We start from the raw sequence: 23,040 nt of genomic DNA on the forward strand, positions 1-23,040 counted from the left end.
AGAAATTCAACTTAAAATGAAAAAAAAAAACTGTGCCTATAATCAAACCGATCTGAAAAAAAGCAATGTTAAGGGGAAATTGGCTGAATCACTTTAACATCTGTCAAGCACGTCAGCGCGGGCGCTGAGACTGTTACTAGCAGGGCAGATCCTCGCGGTAGTTGAGAGTCAGGCTCTACGGCCTGTTTATGACTCTCTTATTATTTAATATGCTGAAGCTTCCCGGTGGCACCGCGAAAAATACGACGGCACCAGGAGCACGTTCGAGCGGCTCCTCTCCGCTGACGTATACGTCCGCGCGCGTAAACAAGTAAACGAAAAATAAAACATTGACAAAAGAGTCAACGACTCATAATGACGAGCTGAAGAGCTGAAAAAAAAACAAAAAAAAACGCCACCTCTAGACTCATGAGGGTACATGTTTGCGTTTCCGTGACGAAAAAAAGGTCACGTACATGGAGAATGCGACGTTGTTATTCCTGCAATCCGGCAGTTGCGTGCCGTAGCCCCGCGCGGAGAGGCGTGACTCCTGCAGCGTTGCAGAGCGCTGCTACAGCCATTTCCTGTCCGAGGATCTGCATACAGTAAAAGACAAACAATCCTGTAAATAAAGACGGCTGTCCGGCAACTGTCTTCCCAACCACGCACTTATTGACCGTAGTCAGATGCTCTGCTGATTAAAAATTGATCGCTTTCGAAAAATCTAATCAACAGAACAGGATTCTTTCATATGTGGAAGAAGCAGCTGCTGACACAGGGCTGCAGACCTGTTATTAACCCTTGCACTTCCACACCATCCACACACACACACACACACACACACACAGCCTAGGGCCAGACTGGGGCCCAGACACCATGAATTATTCAGCAGTGTGAGGGTAGAAGATGCTACAGCCACCTTGGGCCAATTTATGCATGAGGGAAACAGGATCGAGAGCCTTAAATGGACTACCCTGTCCCAGAGAGCTGGGTCTCCCCAAAAAAACAAGGAGGCCTGTGGGAGGAGGTCCAGACAGATTGGGGGGGGGCAAGGGGGGTGGGTTTGGGGATAGGAGGAGGAGGAAAAGAAGGAGGAGGGGGTCAAAGCGTTATAGCACAGTGCTGCAGGGATGTGAGAACGCATTCATCAGCAGCGGCTCGGGGTCACGGAGGGTTAATGACGGCACGCGTCTAGACGGACGTTTCTTTTGCCCTCTGCCCGACAGGCAGCTGGAGGTGAGAGAGAGGCCTCCACCGATATTGCTCTGTCCCTCCGTCCGCTGCGTCCATAATAACGACGCTTTCAGTCAACGGTCATGATGTTTTATTATTTTGGCATGATGGTTTGAGACGCCGTCTACCTCAAGGGACAGTTAGCGCGTGCCGTTCAAAATCACCAGCCAAAACACAAAAGTCACCTCTGACTTTTGACGATTAAATGTTTGCCGTGGAAGCCAAACAAACAAACAAACAAAAAAAAATAGCATTGTCGAAAACGAAGGACAAAAGACTAAGAAAACGAAATATATCTAAGTTAAGTTGTCTTGTACTTTAAAATAAAAATTGCATGCATACTTTTTTTTTTTTTTTAACGTACCACCCACACTTCCCTCGTCTGCGCCTGCAGACTTTCTTCAGAAGAGTGATTACATCCCTGTCACCGAATCTTCAACTTAACTGATTAAACTAACGCAGCACAACAATAACCATCTCCTTACAGTCATCTCTGTTCAGTCCTGTGTCTGAACACTGTGTGTTTAATGAGCATTCTCCAATGATGAATAATGACACAAGGTAATTCCTCATTAGTCCTATTCCAAAACTCATTTTGTTTTATGAGCCCTTGGCATACCTAAACTCATCAGTGTGACTGTGCTGAGACTAAACACACACAACAGAAAGCCACAAATTCCGGTTCTCAGACGGGCCGAATTTCTCCCACTCGGAACTACGGCGCTACCTGGTTCTTGTTTTTTTTTGTTTTTTTTTTGTCTGTGACTTTTCCGGGGCACTCTTCAGGTTCCCCGTAAAAGTCCGCGGTTCATTTCCAAAGCGCGGGTTGAATTAATAAAGCGAATGGGTGCCTTTAATCTGTTAAAAAGCGAAGAGTCAAAAGTTTCGCCCACACAGCAGCCTGTGATTACAACCTCCTTGTCTGCCACTCAATACTCACCCCGTTATCATTACACAGACAATTACTGCACCACAAGTGCCACCTCCACCACCCCGGCTCCTTAAGCAATCAGGCCATTTTTCTCTGAAAAGTGTGTGTGTGTGTGTGTGTGTGTGTGTGTGTGTGTGTGTGTGTGTGTCTGTGTCTGTGCGTGTGGGGGTGGGTGTGTGTGGGGGTGGGGGGGGGGGGGATGGGTATAGTGGGTGGCAACAGCTCTGGTATCAAGAGAATCGTCACCTTGGTGATGTTGAGTTTGTAACTCTGGCCCCTCCCCCCTCCCCACTCTCAAGAGGAACCAAACTATCTCGGAGAACCTTCCAAAAACACTCCTGACTAAGGTAAACAAAAGGGATTCACCTGCCCCTACAGCTTGTGACTGGGCCATGAATGTATGGGATACTGAGTTTCCCGGCTTCAGTTCATTTCAACTGTGTGAATGGGCGTAATGACCTACTAGACCGGATCACGCCTGAACTCACTAATCAATGAGCGGTTCAGGATATTTAGTTCACACGCCCGGAGATTCAGCGTGGTCCCTGTGTAAACATCAGGGTTCCCAATTTCTTCCAAATAATAAAGCAATCTCAACACGTCTACGGAGCAGCGTGGTTGTCGTAACCGTGTTTTTTAAACGTGCGTTTCAGACACAGGCACGTATAAAACGTCCATGAAAAGTGGATGTAAGCGTGTCAAGGTTGAACTCATCTCATTTGAGAGTGGCGGCAAGATGAGTCTGGAGGGGGTTGCGATAGGTTTGGCCTTCGATTGGCGCGACGGACATTACGTTAAGATCTGCTGTCATGAGCCACACCCTCTTTAGCCTTGGCCAATGCACACCCCCCCTGTCTGAGTACATGCTTCATTCGCATGTAATGCCGAACGAGGTAATTGGTCGAGGACAACGGTATCTGTGGCGACTGAGCTGAAACCAAGGGCACCCTGCCGGGGGAACAGAAAGGACACAATCACCCCCCCCCCCCCCTTATCCATTTGCACGATGCAACCGCCCACCCCAGCTCACTACAACAAGGTGACATATGTGTACATAACTCAAACATCAGCAGAGACAATTTTAACATGTCATGGTGCAACAGACAGTGACAGGAGTCTAGCTTCATAGCAGCATCTTCTCAATTCAGTATGTACTGAGTGCTGAATTTATATGTACTGGATTACATGTTAGTCACTGAATTGTATTAGCGCACAGAACATTCAGTATGTCTGTTATACAGATACAGCTATGACTATGGCGATGACAAATGAGACAATATCTGATCTAATGAACAGAACTCAGAGCTGCAGTTATTATGGTGAAAAGGGGGGAAACTAATGCTAACGTTAATCTAACGTTAAGCTATGTTGCCCACATGAAGATAGAAGCTCCCATTGTCTTCTCCCAAGCCACAACATTGAGCAACTGTGAACTGTGAGCTTTTAACAGCGATATCAGTTTCAAAAAGCTGATATTTCATACTATTGGCTGTTTTTGAATAGACCATCTCAGCTTTGAATCCGTGAATAGTCTAGCCATATTTTCACTGAATCACCTTTAATTTCAAGTACCCAAAATGCTTTATAAAGGGCTACTTCATCAGAAATATCAGCCTCAGTTATCCATCTGCCGAAACAGAGAGGTCGCTTACAGCTACAGTGTAGGACCCATGGTGACTCGCTGTGACAACAATAGCACTAACATTTATGCCCTGTTGTTTGGCCCTTGGAGAGAATCTAAGCCCATCTCCTCTTCAGCAATACCTGCAGCAACATTCAGCTAAACCTGCTGGTCTCCGTGGGCAGAGACAGAGAAAAGAGAAAGCGAGGAAGCTAGAGAGAGAGAGAGAGAGAGAGAGAGAAAGGAAGAGAGAAAGAGAGAGACCAAAGGAAGGAAGGGAGAGAGAGAGAGAGAGAGAGAGAGAGAGAGAGAGAGAGAGAGAGAGAGAGAGAGAGTCCCCAGAGGGCTGAACAATCAGACAATTTCAAGATCACGAAGCATTAAACCAATCCCGGCAGGGTACACTAATTAAACAGCCGAGCCCGGCACCGCCAACCAATCCCCACAGAGCAATTAAATCCATCCCCTCTAAAACACTGTGGAACCTGTCTGGGGAAAACTGCAGAAGAGCAAGAAGGGGGAAAAAAAAAACCATAAAATTCATCTGGAGGAAGACCGAAAAGGGGGGAAATGCAGTAAGCTACTAACAAGAGCAAGTGAATGGGAACGATTCAATTCAATGCTTCGCTCTCTCTCTCTCTCTCTCTCTCTCTCTCTCTCTCTCTCCCGCCCTTTTTTTTTTTTTTTTTTAATTACTCAAGTCAAAAATGCCTGAACAATCTTTCCCTCTTCCCCATGAGGGAGGGGGAGGGGTCTGCAACCACATTATCATGCAAAAAAAAACAGTGACCCTGTCGCCATGAAAAATTGCATATTTAATTCCGATTAAAGAGTTCAGGAGGCAACTCGAGACTGGGAGAATAGCACTGGCTCAAGCGTTTCGTAACGTATTCACAGAACTGCCTGTACATCTGAAAAAAAACATCCATAATCCATAACTCAGGATCTTCCCAAAAGGCACAGGCTGAATGAAAAGGAAAAGGGTAAATACAGGACAAGGATTTCGTCAGTCCCCAACGTTACTGTGTGACGGCCATAGACGACTTTCTCACCTCTACGTTCAAAGTTTTAATTGCAGGTTAACAGACAAGGGCCAGTTTCACAAACACAGATTAAGACTTGTCGAGAACCAGAAAGGAGATTTTCAAAGGATTAACGACGAGATTCACACCGCAACTAGGTTTCATCTATGGCTGGAACCCACCCACAAGCCATCTAATGAGTTCCTGAACTGAGAGCGCAAGTGAATATTTTGTATTAGTGGGATCAGAGAGCACTCTCTGGAACTGCACATTAGTTATTCTTGGGCAGATTGGTTAAGTGTTTTCTTTATGTGAAAAGTAATTCTAGAAATGTGTAAAGTAATGACACAATAAATCAGACAGCAAATCTACGGTTTTTATCTCCAAAAGTTAAAACGATGAACAAATTAAGGAAAACACGCCGACAACACAAAACTATACAACACTGTCCACAAAATCTTCAAGCTAACAATCTCATGACAGCTCACCCTCAAATAAATTTGTCTGAAGTTTTACACATTCTTAGAGGGTACTGAGAATTACAAAATGCTCGTATAACGTTTCACTGCTGGGAGGGGAACCTCAAGTCTGTTGCTAATGAACAACTGTTAACGGGTTTAGGTGGAACTTCCCAGCACATTTCTGTGTTTTTGTTTTTACCAAGCAAGCGAACTGGTGCTTTCACAGGAGCCAAAATACACAACATACCAAGTAACGAAACTGTTGATTTGTTTCCAACTCAGTCACTGGGTGAACTTTTTCAAAATCTGATTCTCTTAAGTGGGTGCATAACTGATTTGATTCATATTTGTGTTTACAGTGATTTTTTTGAATCATTTCTCCATAGAATAGCAAAGCAGGCCTGAGGGCAACCTGCCTCCCACCATCGTCCCCAATGGCTCATTAAGACCACCTATTGGCTGAAATCGCAGCTGATCTTCTTACTGCTTTCTGGGAATTCGTTATGCCAACGCCAACAGCGGGTCTTTGGTTCATAAAGGCAGTGGAGTAGCAGCGTGTGCCATTTTGACAGAGTTCAATGTGAAAGTGAATTATTCCAAATGATTCCTAATTCAAACAATATCAATCACATTACAGTAAGTGATATACTTAGCATGCAGCAGAGGCTAGGTTCACATGATAATGTTAGCAAGTGTACTGTAACATTTGGTGACTAACCTGAGGTTTATGACAGAGACCAATTCGAGAAGAAAGAAAAAAAAAAAAAAAAAACGAGGCATAAACAAAATATGAAAAGAGCCTGTGTAAATGCTAAAGATTATTTTTCAGTCAGAAAGATGAAATAAATGAGCAGATTTGGTAAATAAATCAAAAATGTATCCACTTCCTGCTCTTCTCTATTAAAATCCATAAACAGTGCTTAAGGGGTGCCGCTTGCAGCATGGGCTCCTACCTGTATCTGTTTCACAGAAAAAAAAAAAAAGAAGAAGAAAGAAAAACAGGGTCCCCCTCAGATACATATCCCTGTCTTCCATTGTCACAGATGAATACAGACGTAATTAAGTATACAGGAGGCAGCTGCACCAGAGACTGGCAATGTTCTGTGTTAAATCCATCTGTTTTCGCTAGAATGCACTCCGTGTACTATCTGATATAAAATAAGTAATAAATAAAAAAAAAAATAATGATGCGTTGAGCGAAAAACTGATCGAATTTCATTTTATATTTAAACCGCTGGTAAAAACATACTTTTGGTAAATATACTTCCTGATTCCTACTGAAGGTCTTCCATTGGAAGATGTGAAAGCTATGAGAATTCATCGCCGCGATTACTGTCAACCTGATATTACCCCAAAAATATTATTTATGTTTAAAAAAAAAAAAGAAGAAGAAGTTAAAGGGACATACACAGAGGCTGCACTGAAGATACCCATGATTATTAAGCTTATCTGTATCAGGGAGATAACAAACCAAAGGAATGCTTGCTTTACACAATACACAAGGTTTTTATTTTTATACGATAAGAGAAACTATATGCCTAGATTTGGGGTTGTTTACTTCTGTCTCACTTTACAACTGCATCAAAATACAGATCATGGTAGCATAGCACGCTCACACACAAACACACTCATAAACAATCAAAGAGGTCTCCTTTTATCCCTGAAGGACAGAATGGACAATGGAGGGCTGAATTACAGCAACTGAAGCACTGACTGATATGAAAGAGGCAAAGAGAGAGAAGGCATGGAACAGAGAAAGAGAAAGAGAGAGAGAGAGAGGGAGAGAGAAAAAGAGAGCGAGAGAAAGAGAGAAGAATGGAGGGATTCAATAAGAACTCTGTAAAATGAACAAGAAAGGCTGGTGCTCAATACGTCTACAATCAGACAGTCAAAACAAATAAGGAGGTCCACAGAACCAGGTACACAGCTCAATATGGCCTGGCCGGCCCGGACTTGTGCTGTCAGCGGGGAGAGAGGACACACAGCTTTATGCCCATACAGATGAGTCATTATCTGCCCCCCCCCCCCCCTCCCCATCACTGCCTCCCCCTGTTCGCTTTACAGGGACGTGGCATGGCTGAGTCTGCTACACCACAACACCCCCCCCCCCCCTCGGAACACACACACACACACACACACACAGAGAGAGCTCTGCTCTCACAGAATAATGTCTCCCTGAAGTTTTGTTAAAGCTTTGTTATTTACTTCAGCCCTGGAACCACCGAGGTCCCAGCAGCAGCAGCAGTCACAAACATATTAATATGAAAATGCTGATGCTCATTGCCGTGAAGGACTATCAGGCATAGCGCACATAGATCGATAGTGAAAAATTGAAGATCTATGCATTTGGGACATTGTTAGGGATTTGGGGAGGGAGGGGGGAGGCATGTTTAAGCAGTAGGTGCCTGTCATAATGGTTATGTATAGCATGTGTGTGTGTGTGTGTGTGTGTGTGTGTGTGTTGGGGGTGGCGGGGGAGGGGGGTTTCTGGTCGGGGCATGTTATTGAGCTAATGCTAAGATGTACCTCACATAGCGTGAGTGTCACAACAGAAACCATGAAGGTCAACAACATGATTCTTCGTCGTAATGACGGTACCAGCGGTGCTTATTTTCCCAATCCATGTTATTTCAGGCCGCTACACGGAACCCGCGGCCTACCAAACACAGCCGCAAATCATATCAAGTACGTTTAGGGCGCTGTTGGCTTTATGTTGAGGAAGGAATAAATCACCGTCATTACAAAAAGATCACAGTCATATCAAAGACATGCTGTTTATCCTGGAACAGTGGGAGTGAATGGAAGAAAATGACTGTGGACAGGTATGAAAATCAGTCCCCAGGAGGGTCAGAGTGATTAAGCCGACGTCTATGACAGACCTGCTCCTCTGCTATGAATAGTCACCGTCGCTGTGTGAAAGCCGTTTTATCATTCTGCTCCTTCCACTGAAGTATCTGCTTTGAAGTCGCTAGCGCTAATTCTACAGAAGAAGGTTAAAGAGCTTAGAGTTTCAAGTCAGTTTCGCTCCCCTCAAATGCTGTCTGGCTCTGCGTGCCGAGGATGTGACTCCTGGATCTCACAACTCAATTTGCCGGCGCTGTGAAAAGCTCTTTCCCATCTTTTTCTTCCTCTTCTTCTTTTTTTTTTTCTTTTTTTTTTTTTTACCTACGGTGGAGAGTACGAGAGGTTCCCAGGGAGAAACTGAGAGGGAGAGAGGGTGTTGGACAACACGTAGTGCCATTGCTACACAGAATCCCTCTCTAAGCAGCAGAGACAAAGTTTGGCACTCGCGTTTATGTTTATGGGTTGAGAAATAAATCGGAGAAGTCTGGCCGAGGTTGAAGTCCATCTTTCAGGAACCTCGATGAACCGCGCGCATTTGAGCATTGACACGACACGCTGTTGACAACATTTTGTACATATGTCCCTCACCATTTACCAAATGGCGTACTGGAGTCGCTAACGCCAATATCAAAAAGCAAATGATGCACTTGGCCACCAGCGTTTACGGAGAGAATCGTCTACAAAAATCGGCTACAGAGCCTCATTGTTGTGCGTTCTCTCCGTTTCTGCCGCGCTAATGATCAGTCCCTCAGGCAAACGTGTACAGAGCATTGTTCAGGGTATCCATGGCTTCCTCTAAGAAACTCAAAGCTCCCACTAGTTCCTTGATGATCGCAAATCCCATCTGGCTCGTGGCATACCTCCAAAGCACTCTAGATCCAGCACTTCCTCTGAATGCTAAAATTTCATTGAACTTTACGTGATGACAACAGTAGCAACTATAAACAGCGATCCATTCAACCATGAATGAGAGTGCAGTTTTGAAACGAGCCCCTTTTTTTCACAGCCAATTTGAGCCAGTTGGGGAAAAGCTTTTGGCAAAGCCTGCGCAGACAGGGCCTGAGGCACCGATGGCAACAGGCTCAACACTCACAGGCTGCAGAGTGATGGCACTATTTGGCAAATGCCATTGTGACTTTTTTTGTGTGTGTGTGTGTATGTGTGTGTGGATTAGAATGGGAGGACTGAGTCATGCAAACTGTGGCACAGTTCTGTGTTACTGATCTAATTAACACTGCCCTGGAGAAACCAGGCATGACCAAAAAAGTACCATTGACAGGAAAAAGAACAAAAGGATTTTAGAGCTGAAGAACACAGCAGAACAAGTGTAATGGCCAAGATAAATAAAAAGTCTTTGATTAGCCTATGGCTTAGTACTACTAAGAAAGTGTACAATTAGACAAAGAAATTCTCTCAGAACACGTTACTGAAAAGTATACGCATTACAGCTTTGCATTAAGACAACGGAATTAACCATTTATCTTATTGACTGAGTGAAGCTCTTTGGAGCAACTTCTCCATTCTACATGGGTGCAAGACCAAAAAAAAAAAAGCCACAGTATTGTTACTTTAAAGGTGCTTATAAGCAGTATCTAGTTCCAAGTTTGTTTGAAAGGTATTTTCAGTTGTTATTAGTACCAGGCCCCCTGTTGTATGTGTGGAATTGAGAAAACTCTCTGCAGGTTTGGAATATCCCATGGGCCTGTTTCCTATTGGTCAAGAGCTTCGTTCTGGCCCAGTAGCATCTAGTAGGACACTCTTGACCTGTCCTTTCCACAGGCGCCGACAGAAAATGCCATCTGGCTGGTGTGAATGATTACCGCGGCAACGGGCGAGTGACCTGCAGCCAGCAGGAACCAAGGTCATAGAACCTCTAAACTCTCTTTTTTCCTTTTTATGAAGTTAGCGAAATCCCATGACCCTCACTCAATCTTGAGGAAGCATCTTATCACTAAGCCAGGAAATTAACATTAATGTCGCTATATGGAAAGACCTCACGTCACCCTAGACCCTGCACTAGACATCACTGGAAAGAGAGAGGCCATCTTCAGAAATAAATCATTTATTAACACTAGTAGTGAAGTCCTAAAAGGGAAACGTCTGTTGCTAAATCTATGCATAACACCACAAAACCCACCACTGAATCTCTCGATCAGACACCAGATTCTTTTTTTTTTTCTTTTTCTTTCTTTCTTTTTTTTTTTTAGAATTTTATACATAAAGTTCAGAAAGAGTTGCTTTTCAAAACACTGGGCAATATTTCATGTCTGCCTGTTTTCAACTATTTTATACTGAACAAGACCACACTCACTATTATGGAAAAAAATAAAGTTAAAGAAAAAGACATTAAGAACAGACCCCTAAAGGAATAATAACATTATAGTAGTTGGTGTAAAACATGATGTAATTGGAGTGCAACAAAACCCACACCCAGGATCATACATCCAAGGCAAAAAATATCATCTGACAAAACCAGATGCTATGCAATGGACCAACACAGACAAAAGAGGGTAATAAATCAACTGTCAGACACAGATCTCCCCTCCTTAACTTATTCCTCAGCTGGTCAATGCAGACTGCCTATCTCCACCCAGGGGGGGTCTGGGCTGATCTATGGATCTCTACGGAGCTCAAGTTCAGGAGTGGGTGACTGGCCTCAGGAGACATTTCGGACATAACAGCAGGTTGTTTCAGAGAGAAAACATAAAGAAATCACCACACAGCTTTTAATAACTAACACGGAGATGAAGCTGACCTAAAAATCACAGGTTTTTGGGGGGAGTTTTTTAACATGCTCCGTGTTTTGTAAATCTAGATATCATAAAACAATTAAACACAAGGGTGAAAATCCCTTGCGTACATAATGAAATTCAAATAGGTTCGTATACAGCGGGCATATAATACTGTAAGGATGCAGTTTACAGCATACTGTCCACTGACACACACACACACACACACACACACACACACACACACAAAAAGCAACAGGGAAAACACTGTAATCTACAAATAGAATGACTCCATTGTTTTTTACTGAGGGAAAACTGTAGGCTACATCTACAACGACATCACTCTCAAGAGATCACTGGTGCATCTTTGCACACTGCTTTCCATCTACATTAAGTAGGCTACAGCCTATTTTACATTGTTAGACTAAATTTCCTCTGTTTTATGTTTTCCATTTTTCTTTTTTTCTTTTTTAATCAGCCCTTCGTTCACCCGACGTACATTCGGCTGGAGAGTTTGTGCTTGGGCAACTTAACATCCACACCAGACTGTGGTTACGCAGTGTATCTGAGGTCAGATGGAACAGTGTTTTTTAAATCTCTTATCCGCGCCTGTACAATCGTAAAGTGTAAGATTTGGTTTCAAAATCAAGGTAAACAATGAGGGTAAAAGTCAGGCAATGTAGATCCCACCTCAGTAAAAGTGCTCTGCGTGACATCTTAGTCAAAAGAAGTACTGTCTCGCTGAGGCGCTTCAACGAAACACTTGGAGACAGTGAGGGAAGTTTCTGCGTGAATTTCACCTTTAAACGTCCTGTTGAAAGCCATGCAAACGTCTGGGTTGCTTCTAATAAAGTATTAGCAATTTTTCAACTTTGGTGAGTTCTTCAATGTTTGCAATAACCCAAAAACAATTTTGCTATTCAAGTCAAGCACATTTTACAGAGCTCTGTAGGTATCCTGTAGCACTGCATTCATTCATAAGTTCATTTTAACGCACTACAAAAACGGAATGGCTTTGAAATAATCTTTTGGTAAACGCATTAGGTTCATGTTTAATTAGCCTAAAATTGTCGTTGGGTGCAGGTGAGCACATCAATAACCAACACCAGGTGTGACCTAGACTAACTCAGGAAACAAACCCAAGCAGTAAAGCTCAGATGTGCAAATGTCTACATTTAAAAAAAAACACACAGGACTCACAAGAGATAGGTAGCAAGCATCAAAGTACCTGTGACGGTAGTCAAACTCCAAGCACAGTTAGCCATTCAGAATTACAGGGAGCCTTAACAATACGGATTCATTGTCAAACATTGTGTGGAAGTCACAAAAGCTATTATTTGAGGTGTGAATCTGAGGACAGTATATTGTTTGTTTTTAAATTGGCCACTGCTCGATAAATGAAGAACAGTTCATTGTATGTATGCTGCATTGTGAACATGACTTCAGAACTAAATCTGTAAACACTTGTGATGAGGACGTACTCCCACATTTAATAACATTATTCCCATTAATCAGCGTCAATGACAACAAGCGTAACTTAGAAATTACCTCCCATGTTTTTGGTGTATACTATTATTATTATATTTTACTTGAATTATTCATGGAGTGGTGGTCGTTATAATACAATGCAGGCAGGCTACTTGATAGGATTAGTGAATGGTTTACAGTATATTTGAGTAAAATCAGACTTCTGGACAACACTGCTTTCTGTGACTGTAGGACTTTCTGTCCCAGTATTACATTACAGGCTCAATGCCAATAAACTGCCCGATGCTGCCTCTTATAAACAGAAGGTTCAGATAATGGGACGGAATATTCCAAATAAGCCTTGAAGGCAAAACATATTTGCGCTTTATTAAAATCAATAAGTCCGGGGTTATAGCAACGATAGTGACCGTTACGCACCGACTTTCCACATTTTGAAACAATCAAACGTGAATGAGTCTTTACGGTGTACCACACAACACATAAATCCGAGAGACTACATCAGTAGCATCGCTTTCGGAGGGCTTGAATAACAATCGGCCACACACACACATACACACACACACACACACACACACACACAAACACGACAGCCCAGAACAGATCTCATTCCTCCTCGGCTGGCTTTTCCGCGGGACCCGGCTTGGCATGCTCTTGTCATTTCTCATGTTACAGAACATCAATCATACGGCAGAGACTGTGCCCTTGCGCTGGCCAAGCCTGATTTACAAACATTAGCAGGGAATGCAATTACACAGTCCTTGCCCGAGAACTGCTCACAATGCGGCTGGCGAGCGAGGGGAAGGCAGACAAAACGCTTGTGTTTTGCAAGGTGTCACACAACGATAAAAACAGGGGGGAAAACGATGCATTAGAATATCCCATAAGACCCTAATTTTGTATACAGTGTAAACAGTCATGCTCGATGTCAATAATAAAGAAAAAAAAAACATTGTGCTTTTAATAGAAATAATTTACGAAAGTCATACAGAACACCAGTTTCAACAAATGCACAAAAACTATTTTGTTATTAGAATAAAACAACCTACAAATTGCAAATCTGATCAGTTTAAAGCGTAGATATCCAGTGGTTGATATATAGCAGTACAAAACTTTTTGTTCCTCCGTTCAAATGCACTGTTGTAAAACAAAAGCTCAAGTCAAATATAGGAGATGCTAGAGGCAAGAATTAGGAAGATCATGTTCAAGATCGCGTTGTCCTACCAAGAAATTCGCGGAAGACAAACGTTCAGAAGTGCTCGCCTATTAAACCTCACGTAGGTTATCAACACTGCAACTGCATAACTACAGTATGTTTCACAAAACATCGTACATTGCCAACTGTACATGCTCAACTTTGTGTTACGTTTTTCTCGAATGTCATACTCAAAGTGTTGTCTAATCATATTTAACCTTTTCTATTCACTGTCTGCAAGAACAATCATATCATTAATGTACAATGAAAATGGTGTTTAAAAAAATAAACTGCGTTTATTTACAGATTTCTAAAATAAATTACAAACCGCACTTGATCTGAGTTAGTCACGCGCCACCATCACATCACGAATAGAATAAAACATTAAGCTTGTAAAAAGTTAAGTCCACGGAGCAAGATTCGGGAGAACATTAAAAGTTTCCATTCCCAATGAAAAACAGTGATAACCGGTGAAAAGACGTCTAAATCGCACTAATATAAACATTTCTCTGCACTGATTCCAGCAGCAGACGCAGAGCGTTCAGAGCGCCTGTGCTGCTCTTCGGTCGCTCCATCGCTGATCAATGATTGAACTGAACAAAGGCAGAAGAGGATCAATTTCTAATAACTATCAATGCAACACCACCGATTTCACCAAGCAAAAGTCTCTAAAAGCAAAAATTTGTTAACTACAAGGTACGACACCTCCTATGTTATCGTATTCGGCATAAAGGTAAAAGATAACACTAACCTGAAGCCGCCGTAGATCAAATTTCTTCCAATATTGAAACATCGATCCCACATCGGCGGCCATCTTGGGGTATATTGAAGAGAATTTTTTCACCGGCTACAATAAATATATGGGCTGGATTCCCCTCGTTAAACAACGTTGACGCTTACTCGCTCCACATGAAAAAAAAATGTTATGAAAATAAGAGTCAGTAAAAAACTTAACGTGGATATGTTCAGCAAACGAAGGCAATACACGCACAGTCCACCGTTTACATTTTAAAAAGTACAAGAATATCCGAGCTTTAGAGTAGGTTCGAGGATTAACTGGCCAATTGCACTTGATTTTGGTTTGGTAAAGTTATCAATACTGACGTAACGGGTTGATCAATATCGTCTGGAAATGGGAAGGAGAACAACAGAATAATTAACCAATGTGTAGTCGCGGTATGTGGTATGAGTAATATATATTTGTCTCGTTTATCTTTTTTTTTTTTTTAGAAAAAATTCTAGAGTAGCCAAAACGACTTAAATACATCACATACGATATATTCAAATAATCTCCAGGGTAAAAGTTAGTTATATCTGGGATAAAGACAGCTGGTTTTGGTTGGTTTTATAGGTATTGTTTTTAAGATAAATCCACCAATGTTTTAGCACATGACAGTTTTCCATGAGGAATATGAAGATATACTATAGTGTTCACCCATTCATCACAGAAATCAATGTAATATATCGTCAGAAAGCTACCTAATAATAAAATGCAACTGAAGCGTGCGCGATAAGGTTGGTTTATGCATTTCATTTCTATTGTGACAATATTGTGGTTTCGCCATGTGGCAGGTGCATCGCACAGGTAGAACTGAGAGAGTTTTAACAATTTCCGAACTAATAACCAGTCACCATGATAGTTATGATGCACTGTTACCTATCTCTTTCATAAAACCTGACTATTAGATTATTAATATTACAATGAATACAAAGCTTAAACGCGAAAAAAATCTTGATATTAATTCTAACATAGTAAATATATTTATCGTGTCATATCAGTGAGTAAACATGATACTTCAAATCAGCATGCAAACAGATCACGTCTATTTGTTGTTTTAAAGCAGAATTTTGAAAATCTGTCGGTCATTTGTCCAGGTTTGTCTAGGGATTAGGTGGGCCAAATGGTCAAAAAGGGGAACTGCAGGGACTCGTTCACCCTCCTGTAGCTCAAGAATTCAATGTTAATAGCATTTAAAGTCCAGATTTTTTTTCACTGTATTCATTTTATCACTCCAATAAACCTTAATTGTCGCTACATAAATACTGCTACTGCTCCCTGTCAACTCATTATTCACCCTAATTCAACATTCTTAATTGAAAACTCGGAACAGTTCTTTTCGACACTTGCTCCCTCTGGTGGAATATTCAGTCAGCTTCAGTTGGTCGTAACAATTCCGTTACAAGTCCGGCTGTAAATGGTATTGAACAGTCTGACAATAAAATCTCAGATGAAGCTTTGAATTCTGTATTGAAACGGTGTGAGTCACCGGCAACACTGTTATCCTGAGTGACTTTCAAAATGAGATATGATTCCCGCTAGAATAACCATTTTCACCCCACCTTTACGGTGGGGTATTGATGTGACGTTTGGAGATTATTTTTTTTTAAATATTGGGCATTATTTAGTCAGGCTTCTGTTATGTTCTGTTAGGTTTTTTTTTTATTTGTTTTCTCTTTTTAATAAACTCCTGCGATCACCAGATTATTACTTGCTATTTAGAACTGAATCAGTTTTTGAAATGTAATATTTTGACAATGAGAAGATATGAGCAATTACCACATAGGCATCCAAGTCATTTTTCTTTTTGTTACTTATACAAGACTCAAGTCAGGTCTCCATTTAAGAGGGAATTCTGATGTCGTTACAAATGGCAAGTCACCTTGGGGAAATACAAATCGTGCTTATTAAAAGTTTTTGCTTTATTACTTTTTATATGTGGCTTGAGGGAGGAAGAAAATGTTGGGGATCTTATAAAGAAGCAATACGTCTTCTTTTCATAATATTCGTTTGAAAATTTGAAATTTAAATCAGGACTAATACAAAAAGATGTTTCATCCACTCATATTGCTTTTGTTCAGGCAGAGTCATGACAACCAGTGAGTAACCGTTTTCATCAGAAGATTCACTGGAATATGTGTAAACAGATATTTTTGTCAAACATCTGGAAATTGATCATCTTTTGCAATAAGCAGTGACCCATTCCGTGACTGAAAATATATAGTGACATTTTACAGTAGAGTAACTCTTCTTTTCAATCAAACAGTGAAATTCTGGAAATGAGAAAAGAATGACCCATTTCAAAGTCATTTAAATCTCAGTTATAGAATTGTTCTGAAACCAAATGTGATAATGAGGAGAATACAGTGCAGGCTGTAACATCTATTCAGACTGAATGTTCGTACAGTACATCTCATGAGATATAATATATCACCCTTAGGCTCAAAGGGACAATTATAATTTCAATTATATCTGAACATCATTCTTCATCATTCTCCATATAGTCTTACATTCAGTCTATCTAGTGTATTTCTGTTATTGCCAATAAATGTTTGAATATACTTTGAGTTATTTTAACTAGGAGTAATTGAGAATTATAATTTCTTTGTTGGATTTAAGATACTGATAAACCCTCAGAGACCAACTCAGGGTACCACGACAGATGAATGTTGAGAGTGCCATCTGGTGGCCGAATGAGGAAATATCAACTCAAAATTGACTGACGACCAAAGGTAGCAGTTTCCCTCTTCAGATAAGACCAACCATATTGAATCAAACATACTGAAAACCAGTTAACAAGTCATTCGGAGAGATAAAAAAGTGGTGTGTGTTTTGCCTCTCTGTCTGTAAATATTCATATTATTTATTTGCTAAATTATTGAATCCTTCTTACCCCCCCCCCCCCCCCCCCCCCCCCCCCAGTAATGACCCCTCATATACAAAGACATATGAAGCAGCAGCTGCCTCTTCTGTCTTCAACTCAGAACAATCTATATTTAAGGGAAGGTAGACTGAGAAAGATACAAAACAGAACAAGATATTCAGAGCTTTCAAACAGGACTTCTCAAAAAAAGAAAAAAAAACTCTCTGGCAAAAAAAGCAGACACAGACACAGACACAGACAGGAGTCATTCACCTATAGACAGACAGTATTATTCGCACTGAATATCTGTAGGTCTGCAGTGTGTGCAGCTTGGTAGTATTGCCTTTGTTCAGCTAAAAATAGTCTGAACGTGCTCTTCTCTGTGGGTTGCTGTGTTGAGGAAAACATGTCATTTCCCCCTTTTTTCTCGCCTGCACATTTTCACATACTGTTATCACGTTGGCTAAAATGACCCGACTTCAATTTCCTGGACATATATTATGTCAATCGCTTGCTTAATATAGACAATATGTGTATAGACTGGGGACATACCTAAATATGGACGATTTGAGTGGGATGTTTAGAATGCTGGAAAAAAACTAAGCATTGTGTATGGCTCCCTCTCCCTCCTAAAATGGCTGCGGTGATGTTTACGGCACGTCACAAGATCGGGACCAGAGGGCTGACGGGTCTTATCTTTCCTGACATTGGTCGAGCGGTTCCCTTTGGACTCACGCCTCTAATGGGAAAACAGTCACCTGGTATCATTAGACATCCGGAGATTTGGGCTGAAGGGCGTGTGGAAGACTGAAGAGAGACAATATACCATGCAGTGGAGCATTGCACTTTGAAATCCAATCCATTCATCCATCTCTCTCTCTCTCTCTCTCTCTCTCTCTCTTGCGCTCTCTCCTTTACTCTTCCTCATAAAGAGCATCACCTTTTAGATTCTCATAAAGTTGAGTTTCTGTCACAACAGTGATCAGAAAAAATGGTCATCTTCAAGCCTGGTATGTGAGTTTTGTCTTCATGTACCAGTTCCTCAAAGAGGGTGGATTAAAAGTTTGAAAACAACTTGTAACTGTCAATGAGAAAACATTTGGAGTTTCCCACAAATCTTCGTATACCTAAAAAAGGATTTGTTTTTGCTCCTGTGCATCCAGATAGTCATGATTTAACCAAAAATGTACCCCTCTCAAAAGATCAAATCTCATTTTGTTTGAATATGTGATAGTGAGAACAAATAGGTCACACCTGAACCAAGTTCAGAAACACACAACTGTTAAGCAATTGACTTCTATTAGAATAATCCCCATTGTGAAACCACAAGCACTAAATAAATATCCAGGAACATTGTTAGTCTCTTTCCCAAAGAAGGAAATATGGAGCAGCCACTGAATTGGAGTAAGCCTGAATCCAACAAGTTGTGCCTGTCAATCAAATTTTATACCAGCTGAAGCAGTGAGATCATAGGAAAGGTCCAACCCCCATTCCATTACCTATCAGCTCTGTGATGTGTTAAACCCATAGGCTCATCTTCTAAAACCCATTTCAACAGGATTCTGACAATGGGCTCAAGGTAAAAGCCCAGCAAACTGGTTTGTATCCCAGGATAAGGAGAGAAAGAGAGAGAGAGAGAGAGAGAGGGTATTTATGGCAATGAGGCAGGGCAGGGATCAGCACAGGGGTGTATATAAAATCATCATTGGCCTCCCCATTATGTCTCTCCTCCACACAGGGTTCCATTTCCTCCTGGAGTCTGACAGCAATGGTGAGTGCTCTCCATCCTGGTAAAAAAAAATCCCATTTGCAGGGCTGTGGGGGGTTCCATTGACTCCATACAGGATGTGCTAATGAGAATGTTTTCAGAAGGAAAAGCAGAAGTGTCTGAAAGAGCTACAACATTTTATGGTCACTGAGGAATATTAGGCTTGTGCGTGCATCTGTGTGTGTGTGTGTGTGTGTGTGTGTGTGTGTGTTTCATGATGAGGTGTGAGAGATTCAAAGGAACGAGGTATGTCTGATGTTCAACTTGACCATCTTGTAGTTACAACTGCTTCAGTCTGATGTTCAACTTGACCATCTTGTAGTTACAACTGCTTCATTTGTTGGCAAGAAAAAGACTAAACCTGATCCCTGGCTGTAAAATAAAATGACAGCTTGAAGAAGTTTTTTTTTTCTCTTACCTCATGAAAGATTCTCTGTATTTATTCTAAGAATTATTGTTTTTCTCCACAATCTGGTAGAGCAGTCCACAGATTAGTGAAGTTCGCACAGATATGGAAGACCCAATAGTAACAGAGTTTGATGGAGGAGAAATGTTATTCACAAATGTTTGTACAACTGTTTCCCACTAACACTTTGCGTTGTAATGAACTGATTCAGCTTTCTGGGATTTCTCCACCTGGATTATTGAGCGTGCATCAATACATTTGTACACACACACCACTGTAATAGTACACCCAGGCTACCTGCACAAATGTTATTTTTAAATTCAAGTTTTGTCAAATTCTGTGTCATCTTCTTACAAACAGATTCTGATTCTAGGGTGCAATGTAATGTTCAAAAGCGGTACTTTGACCTTTAGAACTACAACTGTTTGGGGGGGGGGGGGTGGTTGGGGGGGGGCTTATCCACAATGAGAATCCAAAAGCAGCTGTCCATGGCGCCTTGGATCTGAGTCTGTGATGACACAGAGAAGAACCGCAGTGCAACCCTCTGGTTTTTTGTTTTTTTTTTTTTTTTCCAATTCTGCTGCAGCAGTGTAAATAGCTGAACATAATCCCTGCCTCCATGGGATTACCACTCAAACGTGGCTCTGAGATGGGGCTGTCAACATTCAGTCCTACCATGTAATCCCACATCTGATCCCTCAGACTGAAGAAGGACTTCTCCCTCACCATGCTAATTATACAGCATAGAGAAGAGCCCAGATATTTCCATTCTGACATAAGAACTCTACAGTTCTATTGTGATGAAGTATGACACATGGGACATGTTTTTTGTGAATGTGGTGACATTTAAAATCTGCACTGACAGCAGTATTTTCTGAATATTTTAAAGCAAAAGGAAAAAAAAAAAGTTAAATTACGTTTGACTGAGAACACGTTCACATTCCTTAAAGTTGGTAAGCGTCTGAAGCAAAATGTGAACTGGCCATAAAAAGATTTTCGGCGTTATTAAAAGTGTACTTAAAGTACTTTGATCTCACTATATTGCGGCGCACGGTGACGGTCCACCGGGAAAAACTAAGAGCAGAATGATTAAAACGATGTGATTTAAGATGTTTCCATTTGCAGGCACCTAAAAAGGCAAAGAAAAGAGCTGAAGGGGCCAACTCCAATGTATTCTCTATGTTTGAGCAGGCGCAAATCCAGGAGTTCAAAGAGGTAAAGGCCCTGAAAAAAAAAAAACATTTTAATCTAAATATAAAAATGTGATTAACTTCTCTGTTACCGAGCTAGACTGTCTTCCCCCTACCTGGCTATTCACCAAGCAACAGTAGCCTCCTGTTACAGTTACTATAACTCCTTGACTGTTTGTGTGTGTTTGTGTTTGTCTTGAGTTCAGCTGCACTTGTGAATAATTTAGAGTCTGTCAGTGGCGATTAGAGCGGTGAGGTGATTTACACACTGAGCAGACACTGTCAGCTCTCTGAAACCTGGGCAGAAAATACACAGGGACACACATTCTTCTCCGATTCAAGTCAAGCATGGAAAGAGCAAACAAACAGGATAAACATGAGACTGATTCAGAGTGGCAGTGATAGGCACACATACATACGTGCATATGCATGCACACACACACAGACACACACACATACACACACACATACACACACACACACACAGACAGACACACACACACCCACACATACACACACACACACACACATACACACACACACACACACACACATATAAGCTTACTCAATCTTTCTGTCTCCCATATACACATACAAATACCCACTTAAACACACATTTACCATCACAAAGCAGATACAAAAAGAGAGGAACAGACATAAATCCGTACAGACTTCACAAGATAGGCAAAAGAAAGAGACCTATACAGTTATAAAAGCGAATGGAGTAAACAGGTGGTGGATGGATGGAAAAGGATTACAGACTCATATTTTTTTGGTGTCTCTGACTATGAGTGAAAAATAGTTCTCACGCCCTCTCCTCTGACACAGGCCTTCACCATCATGGATCAGAACAGAGACGGGTTCATCGACAAGAACGACCTGCGAGACACATTTGCAGCACTGGGTGGGTTAACCAGGTCTCCTAACACAAGGATTCTCCTGCGTGTCACTGCATTTCCGCCCGGTGACCGTCTCACCAGACAGCCGCGTTGACCTCTGTGCTTGTTCCAACCGCAGGCCGGCTGAACGTGAAACAGGAGGAGATTGATGAGATGCTGAAGGAAGCCCCAGGACCAATCAACTTCACCGTTTTTCTCACCATGTTCGGAGAGAAGCTTAAGGGTAAGGGAACCACTCATCGCAAAGGCACGAAAGCGACGTCATCTTAATTTACATAACATAGGCAAATGTTTGGAAGCATACCTCTCGAAATCAAGACAATTTTAATACAGATTTGTACGTCTTAACAAAACTGAGGTTTGAGAGAAATGTTTCCAGGCCTTAGGGAGCACACAGCCTCTCACGCAGTCAGTTCAATCGTCACTTCGCCTGTGTCTATCACTAGGTGCCGATCCAGAGGAGACTATCCTCAACGCCTTTAAAGTTTTTGACCCTGAGGGAAAAGGGACCTTGAAGAAGGATTTGTGAGTGTGCAATCTTCTCCTTTACTCCCCTGGGATTAAACCGCACCGATTAAAACAGGCTCAAGTCCCTCAGTCTGCCTGTGTGGTGTGATAAAGTTTGTAAGAAAATGTGCTGGCTGCCCAGGGTCTGTTTCCTTCATATTTGGTGACTGAACCCACCATAGGATTAACAGTATACTGTGAAATATCAATATTACCTATAACAGCTAGACAGTGCAGGGGAGCTTGGGTAATGTTTACAGTAAGACTGTGTTAGGCTCTGTATAATGGCGGTAAAGGTTTACGTAGACTGACTGAAATCCTTTTCTTTTTCACAGTGTTACTGAGATGCTAACAACCCAAGCAGACAGATTTTCTCGAGAAGAGGTCTGAAAATGTTTTGCGGAGAAAACTAAATTATAGAGGCAGAGGCTTTTGCATTAAGAGGGCAATGTCAGTGTGTGTGTGCATGTCATTATGCATACACATACACACACACACATATATACGTATACAAAATTGATATATGACATTGCCCTCTTAATGCAAAAGCCTCTATCAACCATAAATCTCATGAATCAAAATGTTTTGTGCGATTTTGACATACGTAGTGGTTCACTAAAGGATCTTTTGAGCTATACTCAGTTGTCTGTCTTCTCTAGATGGAGCAGATGTTCACGGCTTTCCCACCAGACGTAGCTGGAAACCTGGACTACAAGAACCTGGTCTATATCATCACGCATGGGGAGGAGAAGGATCAGGAGTGAATCTTCCTCCATCTGCTCCTCTTTTTCACTTTCTTCCGAAGCATCAGCACGTGCAAGAGTGAAAGCATAGACTGAGAGTAAAAGCATAAGTCATTATGTTTTTCACGAATAACTTCAATCAAAATAAACACACATCTAAAACATGAACAACTGATGGTTTGTATCTTTGCTTTTTTGAAGCTTTAAATGTTAAAATTTAAAGACGCTGTTAGTTTTTCAATAAATCGTGGTAGCACTGGCATAAAATCAGTACTGCTGTCACTTTGCATTAGACAAGAAAACTGATCTGTACTGCCACCTAGTGTCACTCTAGCCATTTGAAAGCTACTCTTAACAAATTACCTCAAATAACCTTTCTCTACTGC

General features: G+C 41.5%; 2 protein-coding genes across 3 annotated transcripts in view; one reads left to right on the forward strand and one right to left on the reverse strand.

Annotated features, from left to right (window-relative positions):
• Positions 1-14,314, reverse strand: part of cux2b (cut-like homeobox 2b) — a 93,423-nt gene extending 79,109 nt beyond the window's left edge. Inside the window, exon 1 of the mRNA XM_030767779.1 lies at positions 14,252-14,314. Coding sequence (XP_030623639.1) covers positions 14,252-14,314 — 63 coding nt within the window. The remainder of the gene's footprint in view (positions 1-14,251) is intronic.
• Positions 14,315-18,168: 3,854 nt separating this feature from the next.
• On the forward strand, positions 18,169-22,675 carry myl2b (myosin, light chain 2b, regulatory, cardiac, slow). Of its 2 annotated transcripts, XM_030769259.1 has the most exons (7): positions 18,169-18,192; positions 20,459-20,530; positions 21,334-21,409; positions 21,523-21,627; positions 21,851-21,929; positions 22,247-22,295; positions 22,571-22,675. In XM_030769259.1, the coding sequence occupies exons 2-7, from the start codon at positions 20,495-20,497 to the stop codon at positions 22,673-22,675; spliced, it is 450 nt and encodes a 149-aa protein (XP_030625119.1). In that variant the 5' UTR covers positions 18,169-18,192; positions 20,459-20,494. The 2 variants fall into 2 exon arrangements, with proteins under 2 accessions (XP_030625119.1, XP_030625127.1); XM_030769267.1 differs by lacking the exon at positions 18,169-18,192 and having other exon boundaries at positions 20,438-20,530.
• Positions 22,676-23,040: the final 365 nt, after the last annotated feature.

Source organism: Chanos chanos, chromosome 1 (assembly GCF_902362185.1).
Source record: "Chanos chanos chromosome 1, fChaCha1.1, whole genome shotgun sequence".
In the NCBI taxonomy this organism is placed as follows: domain Eukaryota; kingdom Metazoa; phylum Chordata; class Actinopteri; order Gonorynchiformes; family Chanidae; genus Chanos; species Chanos chanos.

Excerpts from the sequence above, each read along its gene's own strand:
- myl2b (XM_030769259.1), top strand. The coding sequence starts at position 20,495 with ATGTTTGAGCAGGCGCAAATCCAGGAGTTCAAAGAG. Across the intron at positions 20,531-21,333 it reads AAATCCAGGAGTTCAAAGAG|GCCTTCACCATCATGGATCA; the intron begins GTAAAGGCCCTG and ends CCTCTGACACAG. Across the intron at positions 21,628-21,850 it reads GTTCGGAGAGAAGCTTAAGG|GTGCCGATCCAGAGGAGACT; the intron begins GTAAGGGAACCA and ends GTCTATCACTAG.